General features: G+C 35.3%; 1 protein-coding gene across 1 annotated transcript in view; it reads left to right on the top strand.

Moving 5' to 3' along the window:
• Positions 1 to 26,118, top strand: part of LOC150081723 (uncharacterized) — a 305,523-nt gene that overhangs the window by 224,459 nt on the left and 54,946 nt on the right. Inside the window, exons 8-9 of the mRNA XM_090380297.1 lie at positions 8,256 to 8,359; positions 16,311 to 16,393. Of these exons, the coding sequence (XP_090236423.1) occupies positions 8,256 to 8,359; positions 16,311 to 16,393 (187 nt within the window). The remainder of the gene's footprint in view (positions 1 to 8,255; positions 8,360 to 16,310; positions 16,394 to 26,118) is intronic.

Here is a 26,118-nt window from a genome sequence, read left to right as displayed (position 1 = left end):
AACTTTGTAAAAGATGGGTCATTAATTAACCTAACTGCTCTTTTGAATGAAGTCTAGAAGCCTGAGAGAGGTTATGAATGCACTGCCCCAAATGTGTGGACAATGCCAAGAGTAAAAGAGAAAACCCAGTTTTTTTTTAGATGCAGAGGAAGCAATATTTGTGATGTGATGTGCTTATGCCAAGAGAAAAGTCATTGTTATCTCTAATAGAGATAGGTGATCTTGTTCAGAAATTTTAAATGTCGTCATGGATAAGCATAGGAGCAGACAAATCCTTTTTTGCGAGATATAAGGCAAGGCTGAATTTTAGAAGGATTTAAAAAATTATCTTTGCCATAGTGGTGAATTACATAAAGATCAGCATTTAAGGAATTGTTAGTGGATATTCAAGAGTTAAGCTGTTTGTGCAGGGCAAGTTTTTTCAAACTTTAAGGTGGAATGCAATGTCAATGTGCTGTCATCAAAAAAACTATGGATAGTATTTCCAGTCAATGGAAGAAGGTCGTTAAAATAGAAGAGGAAAAGAGTAGGAGAAAGAACTGAATTTTGGTGTTCAGCATTCATGGAGAAGTTAGACAGAGAGCCAGCTACCATCATCCATTGTGAGTAGTCAGAGATTAAACCAGAGATACCAAATAAAAAAATAAAAAAAAAACAATGAGAACCATGAGACCAAAGGTTATTTAGAACACCTGTATATCAAACACATAAATTTTTTTTTTTCATTTATTCACTAAACACAATCAAAAGCTTTGAAATATTAAGAGCAACTGCTTGAGTTTCACCAAACTTTTCCATTGAATTTGACCATAGATGGGTAACATAAGCCATTATATCTCTAGTGCATTGACACTGACGGTTGTTGTTATTTGGTTTTAGGAGCATTAGCAACTAAGGCCATATTGCTCCGGGATATGCGGTCGTCATTCCCTGACCTTTCTGCATCCTCCGTATTTGGTGGTGACGGGCTCGAACCCCGGTCTAATCAAGAAGCGTGTGCTACGCACTGCTGCTCCTTCCCACCTGGCTACGGAGGTGCCTGACACTGACGGAATCCATACTGGTGATCCATAATGATCATCATACTCATAATCATTGCTCAGATGAACTGTTTCTAGATAGTTTAGGAGGTGATGGTTAATGGATTTCTCCATTACTTTTGAGTAATCCATTAACAAGTATACTTTTCTTTTGGGAGAACATTTGGAGAGACCAACATTCTTGAATGTGTTTTTGTATAGGGCTGCCACCTGTGGAAAAGTACATTTTTACACTATTATTTTTTCCCCCCACATGCTTAATTCCATTACTATTTATTTCTTTGCTTGCATCAGGACTTTTCAAGTATTTTAAAATGCTAAATTTCTCAAGGATAAGGATGTAAAATAGTTATTAGCATTAACGGTGACAAATGATGCAAGAAAGCAAGCTTATACAACATCAGCTAAAATACAAAAATACACTTCCCATTTCATCTATTTATTCTCTCCAATAGTGTTGCAAACTGTTGCACATCTATTGTGCAAAAGTTTGCAACACTAGATGTCCTTCAGTTTGAATTTGTGTCAAATTCAAACTGAATTTGACACAAATTTTAATTTGTCCGAATTCAGTTTGAATTTGGACAACAAATAGATGTCCTTCAGTTTGAATTTGTGCTCTCTTGTGTGTAGTGTGAGCAAGAGGAAGAATTTCATCAGCATTGAACTTGTCAATTCATTCAAAGCCTTAAAAACTGCAATCTCATTCACCTTGCAGGTGCTTAGTCTCCAGACACTGCAATTTGCACAGCTGAAGCCTTTCTTGTTAAGAACACCCTTTTATTCCCCTCACCAATCTTGTTGCCTTACTCTGTACTTGTTCCAGCAGTTCTAAATCTTTCTTAAAATGAGGCCTCTAGACCTGTATACAGTATTCAAGATGTGAGCTGACCATTGCCTTATACAACGGGATAATCACCTCCTTATTCCTGCTGGCAAAATTCCTGTGTGTCATTGACAAAACCCCCATAAGCCATCCTGATAGCCTGTCTGCATTGCTCAGAGAACATCATATATAAATAAAATAAATTTTCTGTTTATATTCCGGGACGACCAAACGGTCAGAGGAGTTCACAAGATAGATTGAATACAAGAAACAGCACAGTGTTCAGCAGTCATGGGCTTGAACCCCGGTCACTCAAGGCACTTGTACTTATGCACCCGCGTGCCTGACCACTAGGCTACGGCAGCCTATAATAATATTATGGCTATATTTTAAATAAATTTTCTTTTTATACTAGGGGACGACCAAACGGTCAGAGGAGTTCACAAGATAGATAGAATACAAAAAACAGCACCGTATTCAGCAGTCACGGGCTTGAACCCCGGTCACTCAAGGCATGTGTACTTATGCACCCACGCACCTGACCACTAGGCTACGGCGGCCTTTTCATATGACTGCACAATTACTCCCAGGTCTTTTTAATTTTCTGCTACCCTGAGTGTATTAGTACACAGTTGGTAAGTTACTCTGGAGTTACTGTTCCCCATATATACTTTGCATTTGCCAATGTTGATGCAAATGTGAATGTTATCACTGTGCCTGAATAACAGTCAACTACTGAACTTTGCTGGCCAGCCATGTGGATACCTTCTCCCCCTCTGTTTTCTGTGTCAAAACTGTAGTGAGTTGTTTAGGGTCTCTGTTACCACCTGATAAATGCTTGAATATCGAAATTATTGGATAAAGTCAGAGTGTTTGTTCTCTGGAATATCTTATTCACTTTATGAATAATGATGTGCCATCTTCTCCATACATAAGCTACACAACAGATATTCTGCAACAAATGTTTCAAAATGTCCAGATAGTAGACAGCAGATGTACAAAGGGTTTATGCCTTTGGGCATAAACTCTTTGTACACAATTCCCTTGCTATTGTAGAAGGTGATGTGCATGATTTTCATTTTTTTGATTTTTCTTAATGAACTTTTTTGGCTTTGGGAGAGTTTGCAGACTTCCACTCAACACTTTGTTGCTTTGTTGTGTGGTCGTACTGAAAACACCACATCTTGTCACCCATAATGACCGAATTCAACTCATGTGTTGTTGACTGTATATTAACAAATGTGGAACAATCTGTGCACAGACCTTCATTTTCTTCAAATCCTGGGTTATTATTTGTTGAATGGTTTTCTTATTAACACACAGATCTTCTGAAATCATTTGGAGTGTTGCACATTGGTCATTCGTAATGATATCCATCATATTTTCAATTGACTCTGGTGTTTGAACTGTTTTTGCCGGGCTTTGATGTTTGTCATAATCCAGTGACTCTCTTTCATAGTTAAAACATTTATGCTCGAATGTGCACATGCATGAGACAGAAAATTCTCTCCATACACTTGCTTCATCATTTTAAATGTTTCCACGGCACTTCTTAGCAGGAAACTTGATATTTGTTCTGTTTGCCCTCCACAACACAGACATAGGAGGGATGTGCAGTTCATCTTGCACTACATTTTGAAATAGTAGCAATTTCTGTTAACCTTGACTGTGGTGCTTGAGGAACAATCACTCTTTCATTTCCTGTTTACTTCTAGTAGATGGCAGCACTCGTCCCATTTTTCAATTGCTGCACTATTTATATCTTCTCATGTAGGCCCGTATAAATGAAAGCTCCGTTCAAGTGCAAGATAAAATGAAAAATAAATCTTATTACTGTAGTGGTGTTATGTCACATAGGACCTAAACTAATTACATGATGACATGCATAAAAATATAAATTAGTTATATGTAACAGGTTTAATGTTCTTGTAAATGACTTTTAAGGGGTGTTAGCCACATAGACCATATTGCTCTGTTTCATATTACATCTGTATAAGTATGTGTCCTCCAGCCACTTTACATGTGTGAGCTGAAAAACCTGGAATAACTTGTGTGGGGGAAGGGGGAGGGATCCCCTCTCTCTGAGATTGGCTATTTGTACTGCTAATTGAAGAGATCTTTAGAAATTTCAGTCTTTGATAGGACTCAAAACCATATCTCCAAAAGAGTGACATGTGGCTAAACCATTATACTCTCACAGAAGACTACCAGATTCTATAAAATTAAAAAAGAAAAAGAATAAGATATGTTTTATTAATGATATGTTACAAGCAATTTCAGTATATTGGTTAGACATCAGTTTAAGGATCGATTTTGTGTATTTAGGATTTGTACAAAATTTTAGAAAAAATCACCTTGAAACTTTAAGATTCTGGTACTCATTGGTATTGGAAGGAGTCTGCAACAAAGTTCTAGCCTATCTTGAATAGTTGATAAGGTTGGTTTTGCTCTGAGTTGTAATGAGAGGATCTTTCATGGGCAAATATCCCACAATACAGGGATATTAGCCCATGAAAGATGCCCTTATATCCCACATAGCTTAATGGCATCAATCCATTCATTTTATTGGGCTGGCAGTGAAATATGGTTGCTTTTCATGTTAAGTGGTATATAACAGAGCTTTTACAGTGCTAGATGTGTGGATCACAAGCCAGTTGGAGTCGATGTTTGAATGCTGGCTATTTTGAGAACCAGTATTTAGACTGTGTATGTCGAAGTGAAGTCTGAGTGGCTGGGTTCAGATTTCTGTTGTGTAGAGTGCTGTGTACACGTTATGGAAAATATGTATGTTAATGAAGATTTCAAGGATAGAGCTATATAAAAGGCATATGTCGAGATTGGGTTATGATATCAAGACTAGTTATGTAAAAGATCATATCCAGTGAAACTTTGATTTTGTTGTGTGAGAAATCAAAATGTTAGTGAAACTGAATTTAACTTGGCATGATTCTCGACTGAAATTAAGGATCATACCAAGATTCTTGTCATGGATATGGATAACAACAGATACAGTGTTAAGATGCACAGGCTCTACAGAAGATGGATTCTTCTTCAGAGCATAACATGGAGGCAGATCTTTGAAGAATGATTGATAATGATAGCATCTGATGATAATAAACTAGTTTTGTAATATTGCTATTGGTCATGTATGGTTTGTTGGAGATTGTCTCCATACTTTATTATAGTGTAGATCTTTGTATCATCAGGATGTGGCAAAATTTTGCTCATCAGTTAGTGCAGTAGTGAAAAGAAGTGCTGAAAGAACTTCCTTGTGGGACACTCATGTGGAAGGGTTTTGAATGAATTATCATAAGGCCTTGAATCAAAGTGTCCGTTCAGTCAGGAGACTAGAGAGAATGGCCAGAATGTTGAGCATGGTTGCCATTGGAGTAATACTCTAGTGGTAACCATGTTGCATAGCTTAATGTCATCTGCACTTATATCAAGGAAGGCAATGCCTATCTCACCTGCATCATGGAATGAGTCGAATTATTTTTATGGTGGTGAGATTATTAACTATGGATCTTCTTGGCAAAGTGAAGTGGATTTGAATAGGGCTTGTTTGATAGTATATGTTTGGTCAGTGCTATGAGAAGGAACTTTGGAAAAAACTTTGAGGCTATATTTTAAAATTTGGAGATCTCCACCGATGTTTGTTATTTTGAAACAGGTCCTCCTTGCTGGAAGGGAGGGGGGTAATTTTGTTGTAATAGATTATTAATTAGAATTAATAATTCATCAGTTGCTGTTGATATATTTTTATACCAAAAATGTTAAAACTTAAGTTTAAATATCTTTTAGAATTACATCTGTGTGAATTTTAGTATATTATTTACTTCCAGTCTGCACTGCTAATTATATTTTAATTTGGAGAGTATAGCTGTAAAAACATTCTTCAGAACACCATGTTTGTCATAAATACCTGTTACTATGTTGATTTTCCCTGGAGTTTTGAAAGCTAACTGGTGCATAAAGTACACTAAGCACCTGCTATTGTTCCTGTTTTTAGCATTCTTACTAAATGGTTAAATTAAAAATTGTACATTGTTAGATGAAATTAATTTCATCTAGCAATTCTAAGTCTACCATTAAGATACCTAATTAATTAAGTTATTAAAATTTGATTGAGGTCTATAAGGTTATGGGAGCAGAGAGTAAAATAAATGTAGGTGAAATTTTCACTGTTAGAAATGCTACTTAGTCTTTTTAAATTCATATTATGGTTACAGAGACTGTAGTAAATTTTCTTTAGCTAGTGAGTTGTTAACTTATGGAATAACTTGCCTCTACAGGTGGTTCATACTGAGTTTCAAGGAATTCAAAACTCAGTTGGATTGGTACCAGGAGTGAAACACACTCCTGCTACACATATATAAACTATAACAGTAGAGAATTTACTCATAATTATATGTTGCAAGCTGTTTTTCAAGCCCAACCCTCAAACAACAGGCACCTCCGTAGCCAGGTGGGAAGGAGCAGCAGTGCGAAGCACATGCTTCTTGATTAGACTGGGGTTCGAGCCCGTCACCACCAAATACGGAGGATGCGGGACGGTCTGGGAATAACCACCACATATCCTGGAGCAATATGGCCTTAGTTGCTAATGCTCCTAAAAACCAAATAACAAACAAATAAACCTCAAATAACTGCATACATTTTCACCTATAACAAACAAATCTTCATTGTCTGTGACCAACTAAAAGCTAACGTGCCCATCCAATTTAGACCACACCTTACCCATACAGAACTAATTATCAATTTCCTCAGCATTGGGAGTTAATTTTTCTGTGAACAACTGCCAATATTGGAGATGGTTGATATGATCTTGTATATTGCCTTCGCTTTATAGGGATATATATGTTCAGTGTTTTTCGGAGCCCCTTTTATGATCAGACAGACATGTTTCTCTGGGATGAAAGCCCCATTACAGACTTCCTTGGGCTTTGATCATTGGAGGATGAATGTCTTGAGTTTTTCCTTTTTAAGAACATTTAGTCCTCTGCTTTTGTATACATGTGCAACATCCTGTTTAATTTTTTTTAAATTTGTCATACAGCATTTGATAGTAAGCTTATTTCAAGGTTAGTATTTTTATTGGGTTATTTCTCATAATTTTCTGGTGCCTTTATAAACTCAGATTTTTAATGTGTTTTCCAAAAAGAATATTCTTTGATGCAGACTATATCATTCTTGGATGAAGTATTTTTGTTGGAATACTTTAGTTATGTAATATCCCATGTAGGGATATATATGTGCAGTGTCTATCTGCATTTATTAATGAATTCAAATTCATGAATTCTTAAGTTTAATTGATCTCTTTAAATAAAGTAGCACCTTATTATTAGTTTCTGCATAACTGAGACTAAATCTAATATCATTAGCCAAAAGGTTTAATTACCTAACTTCTTTTCTAACTAGAATGAATAACAAATGATTTCTTGATTAACACAAGACTCCAAAATTTTGTTTGTCTGAATATACCACATTCTGATTATACAAAGTAAATAAACAAACCAAAATGAACATATTCAACAAATAAAAGAAAAAACAATATTTAAAAAATCACAAAATGGCTTTCATATATATAAAAAAAGTTTCACTTGGAGTACTTTGATTGAATGGTATGATAGTTACCAAATTAGATTCAGTGTTAGACAAAAGTAGTAGTATCATCTGTATAAGACAAAAGCAAGAGATGATTGACGATGAAAGGAAGATAAAATAACAGAAATACTAATAAGAAACCATCTTGTGAAATCTCTACTGTGTTAAGCCTGTTGAAATTATAAAACCTGATTGGTGAAATGTGTAATGATCTTTTGGGTTTAAGTGTCATATTTAAAAAAAAATTATAAATGTGACTTGGAATTAAATTTGTTTAATAGCTAAATGTTAGAAGAACAGAGCTTTAAAACTTATTTTTCAGCAGAAAAAGGTAATTGTAGTTAAGCTTTTACTCAGGGTTTGAACCTTAGGGCCTGGGAAAATATATTAGATATATGTAATTTTAAAGAATTGCTTTATTTAAAAATTCCACTAAAACATAAAGAATAAGAAGCTTGATACTTTAATACACATATTAGGAATGGGGAGTTGACACCTATTTTAACAAAATCTTCAAATCTATTGATGTAATACTTTAGTTGTCTGGGTTGAATTATTAGAGTATAACATCTGACTCTGAACACTATCAGAATTCCACTCTGTTGGAGATGCTACAATGTAATGAGCAAAATCTTAATATATGATCAACCCTTTCCATTCATTATATGTACCATATTATATGTAAACAAGTAACTTTTTGTGTATGGTGATTTTCAGTGACTACTTTAGTTGTTAATTTGTTTTATTTCACAATTTTTCTTTTTTCTTTTTTGTATTTTGTTCAGGGTATATGTTGGAGCCCAATCCCCAGAGAAGACCAAATATATTCCAAGTATCATATGTGGCTTTTAAAATGTTTAACAAGGATTGCCCCATTAAAAACATAAAAGTATGCATTTGTATAATTCCTTTATTTGTATATATTTATATAAACATACAGATGCACCCACTTTTAATTATATTGGAGAGTATTTGATTTTTATATTGTTAGTAGCAAATGTTACTAAGAGCAAAAATTCTGAAAATTATGTATTCTGCGAAAACTAAATACCCATGTGTTTATTTCCATCATAAGATTGCAGTATGATAATACTGTAACCATATGACATATTTATGCATTATTAATATATGATAAGATTGCAACTTCTATCTTATTATCATATATTTTTGGCATAAGTCACCCTTTGAAGCACTAAAACATTTCTAAAATTTTTAGGTGACTTGTATACCGAGTGTAAAATCGTAAACATTAAAAGCACATGCTGAAGGTTAGAATGGCATGAATAATACTAATATATTTACAATTTATTGCATATATTTTTACACAATATACATTGTTGTCACCTTTTAATACTGAAGAATTTGTTCATCTCTATATCACATGAAAACAGCTCATGGAATTCATCAAGAATTGTGTTTTAAGGTTTACTTTGCATTATTTAAAAAACTTTTGTGATTATTAATTTCTCATGACAAACTTCCATGTTGAGTATTTTGTCAATTTTTTTGCATTGTTTATAGAGAAACCAATCTGCAGTGCAGTACTAAACATGCAACAAGAAATGGCTAAGTTACATAATCAAAGCTTCCCACATACACATTTAGCATCAATAAGAGCAATGGTACATGGTCACCTATACCTATAGTGGTTTTGATTTCTTGATGTTCTGCTTAAGAGAGTACTGTATACATTTATAATTTAATATACATTATAATAAAATGTAATGTAAACTGTTAAAAGAAAGAGCAGAAGTAATTAAAGTGAAAAGTTGTTATTAATGCAGATTTTGCTATAATACATGCTAACTACTGCACTCCCACATTGGTGGTGGGCGCCTCCATAGCCAGGTGGGTAGGAGCAGCAGTGCGTAGCACATGCTTCTTGATTAGACCGGGATTCGAGCCCGTGACCACCAAATACAGAGGATGCGGAAAGGTCAGGGAATGACCACCGCATACCCCCGCAGCAATATGGACTTAGTTGCTAATGCTCCTAAAAACTAAACAACAACCACCACCCACATTGGAGTGTTGTATCCCCATTGTTTATTATGGTTCAAGTTTGTGTAACCACCAAAATTTTGTTTTATTTCTTTTTTTTTCTTTATGAAAATAACGATCATGGAGGGTATTAGAATCTACATTACTTAATAACATTCATGGATTTAAGGCTGCAAGGACAGAGATACTTGCATTAGACTTGAATTTCTGTACATTTAATTTATTTACAGGATGTACATCTAAAGGAGGATTCAAAAGAAAAAAGTAGAAAGGATAAATGAAGTGGAAAAGTTGGTTCTTTGAACTCGGATTTGGACAGTAAATAGATGTTAACTGGTTTGGAAGAGAGCAGGGAAAATACAGATTCCAACTCAGAACAATGCCCATGGAAGTATATATACCAAAGGCATGCAGCAGAAACCGAACATTTATGAGTCAGAGAGTGAAGAGACTGTAAGAGACAGGTTAATAATTAACACGACTGCCCTCTTTTTGAATTCTAGAAGCTTGAGAGAGGTTCTGGACATGGGGGGGGGGGAACAATGGAATATTGTTTGCCCATGCCAGATGGGGGAACAATATTCCATTTTAGCGTAATTTGAGATTTATTGTTTAGAAGAAAAGTAATGTTAAGTGCTAAAAAGAAGGTTTGTTTTTATGCTGAGAAGCAGTATTCAATGCGCTTATGCCAAATGAGAGAGAGAGAGAGAGAGAGAGAGAGAGAGAGAGAGTGCAGTAATAACAAACCCCACAACAGGCATGCAATTACATTATGGAACACAGTTTCCCAAGTGCTATTTTTTTAAAACATTTTATTGGCAAGAAATAATTTAACGTTGTTCACTTTTGATGCCATCTTTACAATTTCAGTCTGTTATGAACACAACTATGAACAGTCCATTTTGTTATATTGAAAATGTATGTTTAAATATATTTTTAATATAACATGTTTGTTCTTGTTCCATTTTGCCTCCCTTCTTCGGCATAATTTTTTGCTATGGGAAGAAGAAGAAGAATGCACATTGCTAAGGCTCATGTTGCCATCTTTTAAACAGGCACATGAGGCTCTAGCTGGTGGCTTGCACTTACTGAGGCAGCCCTCTAGTTGTGCATGTCCACTTACAATAGGCCTTCAAATATGTATTACCTGGAGTAAAATATGTAATTTAATAGCAGCAAATAAATTCTTTAATTTAAAGAAATATTGTATTTCAATTAATATATTGTTGTCAAATGAAGCAAATTATTTGTATGTCTGCATAGATATTTATTGGAATTAAATAAATCTTTCTATATATAGGAATATATGAAAAATATTTAAAATCCATCACACTCTGCCACAAAGATAGCAAACTATAAAACTATAGATGAGAAATAGACATTTTGCAGAAATAATAAGGAATTGTGGAGGGAACCATTTTATCTCTATTTTGTAGAAACCTAATTCCACTCTTAATTAAGAATTATGAAGGGAAGTTTTGAGATATACCTTCTGTAATGTTGAAAATATTTTTCATGATGCTCATATCAGATGCAAGTGGCAGACAATCATTTTCATTATTAAAAAAGGATCAACAATTACTTAAGGTATAAAATATAAAACAAAATGGTTGATTTATCTTTACTATTTTTTGAAAGATAATCAGCAAACATGATAAAATATCATATAATGGACATACAAAGACAAAGGCCAGAAAAAAAAAAGTTTTTAGTTGTATTTATATAGTATTCCTTGGCAATAATTACCTTATTATTTGCATTTATTTAATTACTATTTTTATGTGTGATGAATACCAGATTTTCTTTCTGATCTGTGATTATATTACTTATAGTTTGTTATTGATTCTTTTGCAACTTTACATGATTATATGTGATTTGAATGTCGTTTAATTATTGTGTTAAGTGATTGATTATTTATATTACAAGTATATATATATATATTATTATTTAATTATGATATTAAAAAGTTTTCTTATATTGATTTTTTAAATCTGAATTACCCAAAACGCTAAAGGGCATAGGTGATTTTGCACCTCAGGGCTCTTGTTTTTTAGTATTGGTGCTCATATTGTTCGTGTAAGCCAGTAGGCACAAAGCTATTCCTAAAGCATGTGACGTTAATGCACTGCCAGAATTGTATGGAAAAACCCTCCTAATTTCAAATTCATATTTTTAATAATTGCATACATTAGATTTAAAGAAAAGATTATTTTATTTGTTTTATGGCCAGTGTTGTTCACTAACAAACAAATTAATGATACAGATCAAAAGGAAATTCAATAACTGAGATAAACTAAAATTGACAATAATGTCGCTCTGATAAATAATTATTATTTACATTTAAAGGCTGCCTTAGCACTTTCTAGGCATATGCTCTTGTTGTGGGGTTAATGGCAATATGTGATTTTGTCCAGAAATCTGAGTGTCATTGAAGATCAGCATGGGAGCAGTAGACCCTCTTTTTTGTGAGAATTAAGTCAGGACCGAGTTTAAGAAGGATTGAAGTGAACTAGGTTTTCTTAGCCCCATTGGGGATTTACATGAAGGTTGCCATTTAAAAAATTGGCAGTGGGTATTTGAAAAGTTGAAGCAATTTGTGCACGGCACAAATAAGAGAAAGAAGTGAACTGTAGGGAACACCAGCCTTAGTGAAATGGTAGAAAGTAGAGCTGTCTACAATCTACAAGCACCTGCAGTGAGGTGCCAAACATGGCCAAAAGCATTAGAAAAGTCAAGAGCAACTTAGTATTAGTTGTGGCAAGTCATGTAAGAAAGCCACCTTTTACATCAGCCAAAAAAAAAAAAAAAAAACGCCAACACTTCCCATATAATTTGTCCTTCTCCTTTAACAGCTTATGTACTTCCTGCTTGAATTTATTCACACTATCCACCTCTGCAACATCAGATGCAAATTTGTTCTCCACTGGCTGAAGGTGAATTTCTACACATCTATCCTACAACCATCCCTCCTCAATTTGAATTTATGTCCCCTTATGTGTAGTCTGAGCAAGAGGATTTCATTAGCTTTGAAAGCTTACTCAATCCATTCAAAGCTTTAAACACCTCAATCAGATCTCCTTGCTTGGGTTTTACCCAACTTTTACATTGAATTTGTCCAAAGACAGGTAACATAAGCCAGTATAACACCAGTGGATCAACACTGATAGACTCTGTATTGACAGTTGATGAGATTCAAGATTCAAATATCATTTAAGAGTTGGACAAGTAATGTCCAACTTTGCCCATTACTTTTAAAAGAGTATATGTGAGTGAAATGGGATGATAATTAAAAGGGAGGTATTTGCCATCCGTTTTAGGAACTGGATGCATAACAGCAAATTTTTAAGTGGAAAGAAAAACACCAGTGAAATAAAGTGTAAAAAGGCAATGCAGAATATGGGCAAGTCCAGGAGCACAGGTTTAGCAAACAAGCGGAGAAATGCCATCAGGACCTGGAGCTTTCTTAGCATCAAGATTGTTTGTAATTCTAATATCGTTCCATTAGACGACCACAGAAGACATTCAGTTGAGTATACTGGGTCTGCTATGAGAAATTTACCAACATCATTGATACTAGAGTTAGAAGAAATGTGAGATGCTAGTAGTTGTTGAGTAACTATTAGTAAGTGACTGATCCACATGTTACAGTGATTATTTGGAAAGTTAAAATCCCCATTACAGGACATTATGATTCACTGAACCACTCTATTTGTCTGTATAGGTTTTTGTTATGCTTATCATGATTATTTGGTGTAGAACATATTCCTACTCTCATTTTTGTCTTCCCAGTGCTAGTGCCACACCAAGCTGACTAAATATTGCACTGGTCTCACATGTCAGTTGGGTGCACTGACTTAGATTCAGTGCATTGTGTTTCTTAACTAAGTGCATTGTCCTCCATACACTTTACTGTATCAAAATATGATTTAAAGTAATAGTATGATATGCCAACTCAGAACCCCAGGATGATTAGAAGGAATCGAAATTATATAATGATTTAATGAGCAACACATGAGAGAGAGAGAGAGTGATTCTTGATCTGGTTATCAGCAGTGCTAATTCGTACATTAAGAATTGCAGATAAAGGAACCACTAGGTGGTAGTGATCACAGTCTAATGATGTGGGATTTACTTAAAGATATAACTACCATCAGGTATAAAGGAAAGGGTTTTTGCTTTCATAAAGGTGACTACAGTGGTCTCAGACAGTTTTTAAATTATGTACAGTGTTACCAACAGCAAATTCTAAATGGGAAGCATTCGAGGAATTAATGATGGAAGCTACTAGGCTTTTTATACAGTTTAAGGTTTGGGCCTAAATGGATGTCAGATGAACTAATGAGACTCTGGGCAGAGAAGAAAAATGCATGAGATGCATATAAATTATCAGGTGACACAGAAGCCTATGATAGATATAAGCTAGTATGTAATTAAGTCACAAAGGAGGTTAGGCAAGCGAATGCAGATTACGAGAAATCTTTTGCAAAGGATGCTAAGAAAACAGCAAAGGACTTCATTGGTTATATAAACTCTAGAAAGAAGGGGATGAATCAGATTGGTCCACTTAATATCGATGGTTCGACAATCGATGATCCTGCTCAGATAACTGACAATGTGAATGAGTATTTTGCATCTACATTTGCACATGAGGAGTTAAGGGAGGAGAATGCCAGAAGTTTATCAAACTGTAACAGGATGCTCAATGATTTTGTAATAACTGAGAGCAAAGTGGAGGATAAATTATTGAAGTTAAACATAAGAAAGGCACCTGGGTTGGATGGGATTTATCTAGTTATATTAAAGGAGGCAGTAAAGGAAGTAAGCAAACCCTTGGCCATAATTATGAGATCATCCATGGACTCATGGGAAGTCCCCACAGACAGGAGATGTGCAAATGTATTCCCAATTCACAAAGGAGGATCTAAGGGTGACATGAGCAATTAAAGACCAGTTAGTTTAACTTCTGTTCTGGGGAAAATAATGTAGTCACTGGTTAAAGAAGCATTGCAGGATCATCTAGAGAAAACTGCAGTAATAACTCAGACGCATCATGGGTTTGCTAAGGGAGAGTCTTGTCTGACAAATTTGATTGAATACTATGATGCAGTTACAAAGAAACTGGATGCAAAAAATAATTTTGATATCATATAGTTGAATTTCAGGAAAACTTTTGATACTGTTGTGCATGAAAGACTACTATAGAAATTGGAGCAGTATGGTATTAAGGGCAATTTGCTGCAATGGATAAAAGGGTGGTTAAGTGGGAGAAGACAGAGTGGTAATCAATGAATGCTGCTCTTCGTGGACTAATGTTATTAGTGAGTCCCCCAGGGTTCAGTTGGGCCCACTGTTTTGTATATTTATCAATAATATTGATGAAGGTATATCAGGCTTAATGTCAAAGTTTACAGATGATACAATGGTTGGCAGGGTTGTTAAATGACAGTAATGGCAGTGTGCTACTGCAACAGGATCTAGAAAAGTTGGGCAAAAGTTGGGCAATAATTTGAATTTCTCAATTTAACATTGAGAAATTCAAATTACTGCATATGGGTAGAAGTAACCCCAGAGAAACGTACCAATTGTGTGGTACTGGACTTAGTGTGCTAGAAAATGAAAAAGACCTTGGAGTAATTGTTCAGTCAGATATGAAATTATCTAAGCAGTGCAGAAAGGTTGCCAGAACAGGTCATTAGGTATTGTCAGTGATATACAGGAATTTTGCTAGTAGGGAAAAGGGGGTGTTATTACCCCCTTTTCCCTACTAGCAAAATTTGTATAAGGCAATGGTCAGGCCATGCCTAGAGTAATGCATACAGGTCTGGAGGACTCATTTTATGAAGGATGTAGATTTGCTTGGGTCAGTACAGAGAAGGTAACAAGATTGGTGAGGGCAACAAAGGGGTGGTCTTACCAAGAAAGGCTTAAGTTCTGTGAATATTGCAGTGTCTGGAGACTTTGGCACCTGTAAGATAATCTGACTGAGGTTACTAAGACTTGAATGGGTTGAACAGGCTCGATTCTGATGGGATTCTTCTTCTTCTTGCCAAGAGGGGCATAGATTTATATTCAGGAAAGACAGTTGTAGAATATATGTGCAGAAATTTGCCTTTAGCCAGCGGGTAGTTGAATGCCGGAACAAACTTACATCTGTCGTTGTGCAAGGTGATAGCTTAAATAAATTCAAGGAGGATCTGGACAAATGTTTAGATGGAATGGATGTGTGACATTTTTTTTTTCTTTTATTTTTTGACCAATGCTATATAAGCTTGCTTTTTTGTATCACATGCCTCTACTACAGAGAGAGAGAGAGATGGTGGGGGGGGTTGTGGTACAAATTCAAATAAATAAAATGCATACCAATGACCATATCTGGCAGCATCAGGACTAAAACTAGCTTTGATATTTAGATAACTAATTAGATATATGATGAAATGCACAGATATTTAATTGGGTTAAAAAATCCCTAAATTAAATTCCTAACATATTTATTTCTAAAATTTGCTTTGTTGACTTCCAAAATACCATAAATTTTCGAAATATATTTTAAAAATGACATTAGATTACATTTTTCAAATATATATAATTTCTAAAATGTGATTCAGAAAAATATTTTAAAAATTAGACCACAAATATTAATCTTTCTCTTAAAGATTTTGTTATTTATAATAATAAAATTCTTTATTCATAGAAATGTAGGACACAATTCCCACTACAGGCAACCAGAGGAATCTCACAATTAACTGTACACATTATTTTAATTTCATTATATTTTTATATTTATAAATTTGTAATGAAAATTAATTTTAGTTATATACTAAAGAAATAAAGATTTTCAGAAATCTGCAATCCCTGATCTTCAAAATCTCCCCATGCCACAAAAAGAAAGCCAAGTTCAGCAGATAACAGGAAAACAGCAAAAGTATGTACCGACAGTGAGTTTTTTTTATATCAATACATAAATTATTTGCCATATGTACATATGATTTTGAGTTAATCCAAATTATTTATTTAATTTTTCAGTTCAAGGGAGATCTGCTGGATAGGAATCTATGGGTAGAGCAGAAACACAATGTCAGACAGACAAATTAATAGCAACTTGCCCATTTATAACAAGTGTTTTACACACCTGAAAAAAACTTTTTATTTTTTTGTTGAACAGAAGGCTATGGGTTCTATGAAGTTGACATACTTAGAGTGATATTGAATAAAAAAAAAAAATTGTACATATTATTAATGAACATTAATATTTAATGAATAATAGCAAATTTTTCTGCTAGTTACTCTCAATTTGTTCTGAGCTTACATGCCACCCATTGGGGAGGGTGGGGGGGGGTGAGAGGCAGTTATTGAGTATTAGCCACATTCCACAATTTAATTTTCTGCACATGTGGTAATATAAGGAAACCTTATATACATTTGGAAGGCAGCATGTTCAGAGTCTTCATAGGGAGAGATTGTTTCCAAGAGTAATCCTGTAATTTTTTTTTTTTTTTTGCTGTAGATTACCAACAGCAAAATAAAAAAAAATTACAGTACTGCTCTTGGAAATTGGTCTTAAAAGAGCTAAATCATTTAGCTTTTTCAAAGTGGTGAAGATGGGGAAAGAAAATTAATATTACTCATAGGAAGGTTACTAAAATTAAGACTGAAGAAATCTGAAAAAAATGAAAACTGAAATTATTTGTGAAAAATAGCAGAAATGGAAGAAGCTTGCAGTGGAAGAAAATGCAAGTCAGCCATTACTTTTTCTAAAACTGCACTCAAGACAGATTTGCTTGTTGCTAAATCCTTACTAAAAAGTGGAAAGAAATATATGGAATAGAAACAACTGGTAGAACTGTATGGAGAAGATTGAGGAAAATCTGTCTGAAATCAAGCCATCTAATTAAGAAACCAGTGCTCACTGAACATCAGTGACATGCATATGTTACCTGGGGTAATTAACACCATCATTGTTCTGAAGAAGAGCAATAACAGTTGACGTGGAATTTTTCATAGATTATATTTAATCTTACCATGCTTTATTTACATTCAATTCAAGTGTTGTACACACCTGAAATTTTTCTAATGTACAATTAAGTTGGATTAGATCAGTGGTTTTCAACCTTTTTTTAATAATGGTACACCTAAGTAATTTATTTTATGTTGTGGCACCCCTACTCAATTTTCTCAATATATATATATATATATATATAATATTAAAAATATAAATGTTATATGATATTTATTACAATAATATAATTATAAAAATTGCATTTCATAATACAAATTATATATATACAGTATATAATTTTATTCTTTATATAGAGATACTAAGTAAACATCAATTATAGTTGACTACAAAATTAAAAAGATACTGTACACCTTTTTATAATGAAATAAACATAAATTAACAAAATAAGTTTAAGTAACTTAAACCCAAATTACTTGGCACCCCTGGAATGTTGTTACGGTACCCTAAGGTGCCACAGCACCCCGGTTGAAAACCACTGGGTTAGATTATAGATAAAGTTAATGACTATGAAGTGATGTAAGGATACTAAAGAAGAAGAAAAAACATATAAGGGATTAATAATAGAATAAATCATAGGCGTGGTAGGATGAAAATGTGGTAACCTATATTATTATTCTAGACAATGTGTTAACGGATGATAAAATAACAGATAAGATTTTAGGTAATGAGTTAATGTGTGAAGGGAAGAAGAAAAAATTAATTTTTATTGAGAAACCTAGGGGGAAAAAAGGACACCCTACCCTGTATCAGAACAGGGAAGTAACTAAGATGCTAACTAAAGGAGTAACTAAGATAGAAATAAGTGATTTGCAGTAAGTACTACTGATGTAAGATGATGAAAATAGTAACTGATATGATAGGTGATTCGATAGACATTGGTTGTTTGTGGTAAGTAAGACAACTGTTTAAAAAAATGATGTGTAAACCTGTAAAGTAAGAGAAGCACCTTTTCCTAAGCAATGGTTGAAATTTATGAATAATGTGTGAGAGATTACCAATAAGAAAAAAAAGGAAAGGAAGGGTTGTGTTAAACAATATAAATTTTATATATACAGGAACTCCCCGACTTATGTAAGGGTTGCATTCCACGGAACTTTGCATGAGTCGCAATTTCCCCCATGCTTGTGCAGCACTCGCAACTATGTCTGTTGAATTCATTGAATCAAAAAAGAAATGTTCGACGAACATGTAAATAGAATTATTTATTGTATTTATTCAATTTTTTATCTCATGTGCAGGAAAAATTACAAAAGCCTACAATTTAAAAAAAAATTCAAAAATGATAAAATTGCAAAAAAAAAAGAGGAGACAAGCATAACATCAGTTTTACCTCTTGAGCATAGTTGCCAGAATTGACATCTTCAGCTGATAAGTATGCCATTGCGGAGGTTGAGGGCTGTGGAGGTTTAGAAGGGGTCAGCCGCTCAACATATTAATGGATGACTGGACGGTGGATTTTTTCTTTTCATTGTAGATTTCTTTGTAGCAAGCAAGCATATCATTCACCACTCTTAACTTTTAAGAATCGTTTGCTGTCAGGATCCATCTTCTCAAACCTCACCATTGCCCATGTAATTTCACAAAATGCCATTGCCATCTCTCTGATGTATCGTCTCGACTCCTCATTTGGTTCATTTTGAGCTTCATCTGCATTTTCTTCTTTCACTATCACTACCTGCAAGTCAGTAAGTTCTTTGTTAGATAATTCCTTGTTTTCTTACTCTATTAACTTCTCCATGTCTTTGTCATCAACCTCCAACTGAAGCATCTCTGCAATCTTTACACTCTTATCTGTAACCTCTTCATATGATTTGTCTTTTTCAAATCCTTCGAAACCTTTTACTGCCGTGGGCATATTTTCTTCCATGCGCCATTTAAACAACTTTTAGTAATTTCCACTCAGGCCTTATTAATGTTTAAGATGGCGTGGTAAATATTGTAAGATTTCCAAAAGTCCCTTAACGTAAAATTTTTTTCATTGTCTACTGCAGACAATGCCTGAGCAAATGTTGTGCATAAATAGTATGCTTTTAAGTTTGAAATAACACCCTGATCCATAGATTGGATGAGTGAAGTTGTGTTTGGTGGTAGAAATATGACTCGTGTTCGAATTAAAATCATCTAGATGCGCAGGATGTCCAGGAGCATTATCTAATAGAAGCAAAATCTTGAAAGAAACATTGTGTTTACAATATTTTTCAACCTCAGGAATGAAGCAGAATTTAAACCAATCCTCAGAGAGATATTGTTACCTATGTTCTCTGGTTCAATCGGAAATGTGGATAGGGTGGCTTTATTGATGCCCTTAAATGCACGAGGATTTCCAGAATGGTACACAAGCAGTGGTTTTAATCTGTAATTTCCAGGTGCATTAGCTCCAAGCAAGAGCGTGACCCTATCTTTTGATGCCTTGAAACCTGACATTGTATTTTCCTCTTTGGCAATGTATGTTTGATCCAGCATTTTTTTCCAATACAGAGCAGTCTCATCGATGTTAAAAATTTGCTGCTTTGAATAGCTGTCTTCATCAATAATTTTTTTGAACACATCACAAAATTTCTCTGCAGCTGCAGAATCGGCACTGGCGACCTCACTACATACTTTAACGATACTTGAACCTATTAAACCACCCGTTGATTGCCACGAACTTTGGCTTGTGTTTCGCTGTACTTATCCTTAATATCTTTATAAATACTTGTTGCTTTTGCTTGAATGGTCATTAGACTCAGAGGCACTCGCTTCTGAATCTGATTTTCCATCCATATTATTAACAGCCATTCCATCTTCGATATAGCACCCAAACACTGTTGATCTTAACTGCATTGATCCTTTGACATGTTTTTTTTATACGCACACTGTCCTTTAAAATAGTATTCACTGTTGAAGCAGCGAGACCTAATTCCCTTGCAATAGATGACAAACTTTGTCCTGCTTCGTACTTCTTAATCATTTTCATCTTCATTTATAAATCAACTTTGTTTCCATTTCCTGGCACTGCCAGCAGTTGCACTTTCCATTGGTCCTTTTCCCTTCACCATTGTAATACGTAAATAGGAATGAAGGGTTTCCAAAAATTTGATTTTTATATGATTGAAGATTTCAGTGAAGGGGAACACATTTCACCATGATAGCGTAAACACCCACACAATTGTAGTTATCGATATTATCTCAAATGCAATAAAATCAAGTTTACTACTCGTTTGTAATTAGATGCACTAACAGAAAAGCCCAATAAACCAGAAAGTGCAAATTGTTTTTATTGTTTTGTGGTAGTAACTTCCAGAAATTTGTTTTTAGAAAAATATCACAAGAGTGTTCAAAATTGATTCTTATTTTTTTTATGTGAACCCCAAGCACGAGAGGTATTAGAACCTATAGTACTTAGTACCATGCTTGGGTTGGAGGTTGAGAAGACGAAAGAAGATATTTGTTGACATTGGACTTGAACTTCTGTAGATTGTAATTTTCAGGAAATACGTATGAAGGAAGGTTATTCCAGAAAACGGCAGTTGAACGAATAAGTGAGGAAGATGAAAAATTGGTTCTGTGGTTTTTAAGTTGGACAGTAAATGGATTTTGGCTGGTGGCGGCACGTGTTCGGACTGTTTTGAAAGAGAGAGTGGGAATTATAGAAGCCAATTCAGAAGAACAGTGCCCATGGAAGTATCTGTAGAAGAGGCATCCACCAGAAACAGTACGTCTATGAGAAAGCGAGTGGAGTGACTCTGTTAGGGATGAATCATTAATTAACCTAACTGTCCTCTTCTGAATGGAATCAAGAAGCCTGAGAGAGGTTTTGGGGGCACCACCCCAGATGTGGGAACAATATTCCATGGCAGAGAGGATTTGTGATTTATACAGAGTGAGCAGCCCTAAAAGAGATATATCATTTTGCCTAGAAATCGGAATGTCACTAAAGATAAGCATAGGAGCAGAAGAATCCTTTTTGCGAGATATAAGACAAGACTGAGTTTTAGAAGGGTTCAAGTCAACTAAGTTCTTGGCATTTAAGGAATTGGTAGCAGATTTTCGAGAAGTTGAAGCTGATTGAGCAGGACAAGGTTGCTCAAAATGGAAAGTGGAATGCAATGTGCTATCATCAGCAAAACTATGGATAGGATTTCCAGTCAATGGAAGAAGGTCATTAATATACAAGAGGAAAAGAGTGGGGGAAAGAACTGAACCTTTGGGGAAACCGGCATTAGTGGAGAAGTTAGAAGACAGAGAGCCATCATCTACCATCACCCTCAGTGAGTGATCAGAGAGAAAACTGGATAACCAATTACTAAAAACAGTTGGCAAACCATAAGGTGGAAGCTTGTTTAGAAGACCTTTATGCCAAACACGATCAAAAGCCTTTGAGATGTCAAGAGCAACTACTTGTGTTTCACCGAACCTTTCCATTGAATTAGTCCATAAATGGGTAACATAAGCCAGAATATCACCAGTGGATCGACACTGACGGAATCCATACTGGCGATCGTTGATCAGACAGGAGGTTTCTAAGTAGTTTAAGAGTTGGTGGTTAATTGATTTCTCCATTACTTTAGAAAGAGTAGAAGTAATTGCAATGGGATGATAATTGGATGGGAGGGATTTGTCACCCTTTTTAGGAACTGGCTGGATATGAGCAAATTTCCAAGCAGAAGGAAAAACACCTTTGGAATAAGAAAGTGAAAAAAGGCGGCAAAGAATAGGAGTAAGTTCAGGAGCACAGGTTTTGAGAACAAGTGGAGAAATACCATCAAGACCTGGAGCTTTCTTAGCATCAAGATTATAATGGGAACATATGATAACGGTGAAAGTGTAGTACAATTTCCATTATAAATATGACCATTATAAATAAACTACAGTCCATTCCGGTTATTTGGGACACATTGGAACTAGTGCATTTTGGCCCGCTTAAGCGGCTGCCCCAATTATCCGAAGTTTCATGTAAATAGTTAAAAATACAATGTATCCTCCCCCCTTTACAATTGGTTCACTGTACAATCAAATCACTTTACAACGAACTCAACGTAGTAAAGTACGGTTCACTATACAATGTGTAGTAAGCGCCGGTCATTGTGATCACATTTGTGATTTGAATTTTAATTCTATTAAACAGCGATTCTAATTAGCAAAAATACGGGGAATATTATACACAGGCTATAAAAGCAAAGATATATTAAGCACAAATTTACCATTTATTACCTTAACAATTAAAAAATTAAATGAGACATGAAAATCAGAAGAATATATGTGATAATCGGAATAATTAATACATACTGTAATACGTACATACATACTAGTTGACATTTCTGTTCACTGACATTTGTGGGTGTGGGTTAAAATTAAAAACAGTAAAAAGATAAACAATCAATAACAAAGAACACGGCACACACAAATTGCAAGTAACACAATGCGCACAAGTGAGAAGGGAGTAACGAGTTACAAAGCTTTAAAAATAGGAATGAAGAGAAGATCTGAAAAATTAATTTTTTTATATGATTGAAGATTCCATGTAAGTGTAAACACATTTCACCATAATAACCCACAGAATTCCAGCTGTCAGTATTATCGCAAATTCAATAGGCGCCTCCATAGCCAGGTGAGAAGGAGCAGCAGTGTGTAGCACATGCTTCTTGATTAAACCCGGGTTCGAGCCCGTCACCACCAAATACGGAGGATGCGGAAAGTTCAGGGAATGACCACCGCATATCCCGCAGCAATATGGTCTTAGTTGCTAATGCTCCTAAAAACCAAATAAACAAACAAAGCAAATTCAATAAGATCGAGTTTACTGTCCATTTATGATAGATTTCACTAACAGAAAAGCCCAATAAACAGGTGACTGCTAATTGTTTTATGGTTGTGACCTCCAGAATTTCGACCGAACCACATGGTACCGTCGGAGACAATCGTAGGGTAATCTCCAGTGCTGCGGTCTCCTGCCCCAATTAAACGGCATGCTGTCCCAATTAAGCGAAGTAAACCCTGGCTATTTTCTTGATTGGTTTCTGTTTTTTTAAGATTTTCCCCAAATAAACGGCTGCCTCGATTAACCGGTGGCCCAAATAACCGGAATCCACTGTATTACTAAATAGCTTAGAAATATAGTGAAATTTTCAACTTCCAAGGACTTGGAATGAATTACAAAAAAAACCAAACAAACAAACAATGTTTGTTTATTCCTACGGGATGCAAAATACGTTTCCATGATTTTTTTAAGTTTGCACTGGCTGGCAAAAACCTATGTGAAGTCAAATTTCTGTAAGTTAAGTATCACGTAAGTCGGGGAGCTCCTGTATATATGAGAAAATATTTGAGAATAGTCAATGATGCATTGAGATGGTGAGTTTTCTTGTATCACAGTTCCTATATATATAAAAAATTCAATTTGGAATCCGTGTGTGTATATATATATATATATATATACAGGGTGTTTCAGTTAAACGTTTCAGAACTTCTAAGAGGGGTAGGGTACATCCTGACAACTCGAAATCATATAGCAATGTGGGGTCGGAAATGCTTTCCTGAAGTGGTGTTGTACACAGAAGCACCATAAAGAAAAGAGACCGTAAGTGAGAAATCGTTTTAATAATACATGAAAAGAAGCAAAAGGTACATGGATTAAAGTAAGTGTTCGAAGTTTCTTCCACGGGCTACAACGCACGCCTCACATCTCCGACGCATGGACATCCGAACATTCTGGAATACTCCAGGCGAATTTCGAATTTCTTGAACAAGAACGCCAAGTTAGTAGGATGGATGATTACACGAACGCAGAGTTAGCCGATATGCATTTGGCGTACGGGGCTGCAAATTGTAGTGGGCCAGCCGCACAGCGTTTGTACGCGGAACGATATCCGACGAGGCGTATTCCCAGTCATAATTTCTTTGCAAGACTGCACCAGAGGTTAGCTGAGAGAGGTTCATTTGAAAGAGCTGACAGGGACAGTGTAAGAACAGCACGGACTCCAGCCGTCGAACAGAATGTGCTGCAGCATGTACAGGGGAATCCAAGAACGAGTACACGAAGTCTAGCAAACGCAGTCAGGGTTTCCCATTGCAGCGTCTGGAGGATTCTCCGAGAACAAGACATGCATCCGTTTCACGTGCAGCGTGTCCAGATACAGCAACCGGAGGATTATGCACCTCGTATTGCTTTCGCCCAGTGGTAACTTGGAAAATGTGCTACAAATCCCCTTTTTCCTGCTGAAGTGTTGTTTTCCGATGAGGCATCCTTCACAAGGGAAGGAATTTTCAACACGCATAACGACCATATCTGGGCGGTCGAGAACCCGCATGCAATACGACGTTGTGCAGCACAGATTCGATTTTCGGTCAATGTATGGGCTGGTATTATGGGAGATCACCTCATCGGACCTTACCTGTTACCGTGTCGTCTAACCGGACCTATCTACTTGATCTTTCTGCAGCAAGTATTGCCACGTTTGAGAGATGAACAGATTTCTGCATCGACGCAACAGACAATGTGGTTCCAACACGATGGAGCCCCTGCCCATTATAGCGGAGATGTTCGTAACTACCTGGATGTCACATTTGGTCAACAGTGGATCGGACGTGGTGGTCCCGTGCGTTGGCTTGCTCGGTCACCCGACCTATCATGTCTTGATTTTTATTTCTGGGGTCATATGAAATCGCTAGTTTATGACACCCCTGTTGACAATGCTGAGGAGCTGGTTGCAAGAATCGCAGTAGCTGCCGAAGAAATTCGAAATTCGCCTGGAGTATTCCAGAATGTTCGGATGTCCATGTGTCGGAGATGTGAGGCGTGCATTGTAGCCCGTGGAAGAAACTTCGAACACTTACTTTAATCCATGTACCTTTTGCTTCTTTTCATGTATTATTAAAACGATTTCTCACTTACGGTCTCTTTTCTTTATGGTGCTTCTGTGTACAACACCGCTTCAGGAAAGCATTTCCGACCCCACATTGCTATATGATTTCGAGTTGTCAGGATGTACCCTACCCCTCTTAGAAGTTCTGAAACGTTTAACTGAAACACCCTGTATATATATATATATATATAATTTTTTTTTATTAGCCTTATTAAACATTTGTTGTTTATGATAATTTGGTGTGGTCTTTAATGCTCTGCTAACTCACTGCTTTCACACCCTGGAATTTGGAATTTTCTTAGTATTGTAGTCAGAGTTGCAATTTGTGTCTGCCTGATCAACAACAATCATTTTTTAAAAAAATTAAATTTAATTTAAAATAAATGGGTGACCACACTTTTCAGTATTAAGGTGAATAAATAAATCTAATGAAAAACCTAAAATTTAAAATATTTGACAATTTTATTAAGTACAATGCACAATAACATTTACCGAACAAAATTTAACATTTAATGAGATGATTTAGGCTGGATATTTTTTTGTAAAAAAAAAGTATATTTTTTCATTTGTTGAAAATTTATGACTGCCAATTCTCAATACGAAATGAAGATGCTCATCTGTTATTCTGTTTCTTTTTAAATATTTGATTTCGTGCATGAAGAAATTAGCTTGCAAACATACACTGATTCGAACAAAGTAGCCATTTTCATAGCATTTTCTTTTATTAGAGGAAAATCTTCAGACGGGATAACCTTGTAGAATTTAAGTAGTTTATTTTTGTAGTCC

The sequence above is a fragment of the Mastigoproctus giganteus genome, chromosome 8 (assembly GCF_048544385.1).
Source record: "Mastigoproctus giganteus isolate SK-2022 chromosome 8, ASM4854438v1, whole genome shotgun sequence".
Taxonomy (NCBI): domain Eukaryota; kingdom Metazoa; phylum Arthropoda; class Arachnida; order Uropygi; family Thelyphonidae; genus Mastigoproctus; species Mastigoproctus giganteus.
This window is presented reverse-complemented; position numbering and strand designations above follow the sequence as displayed.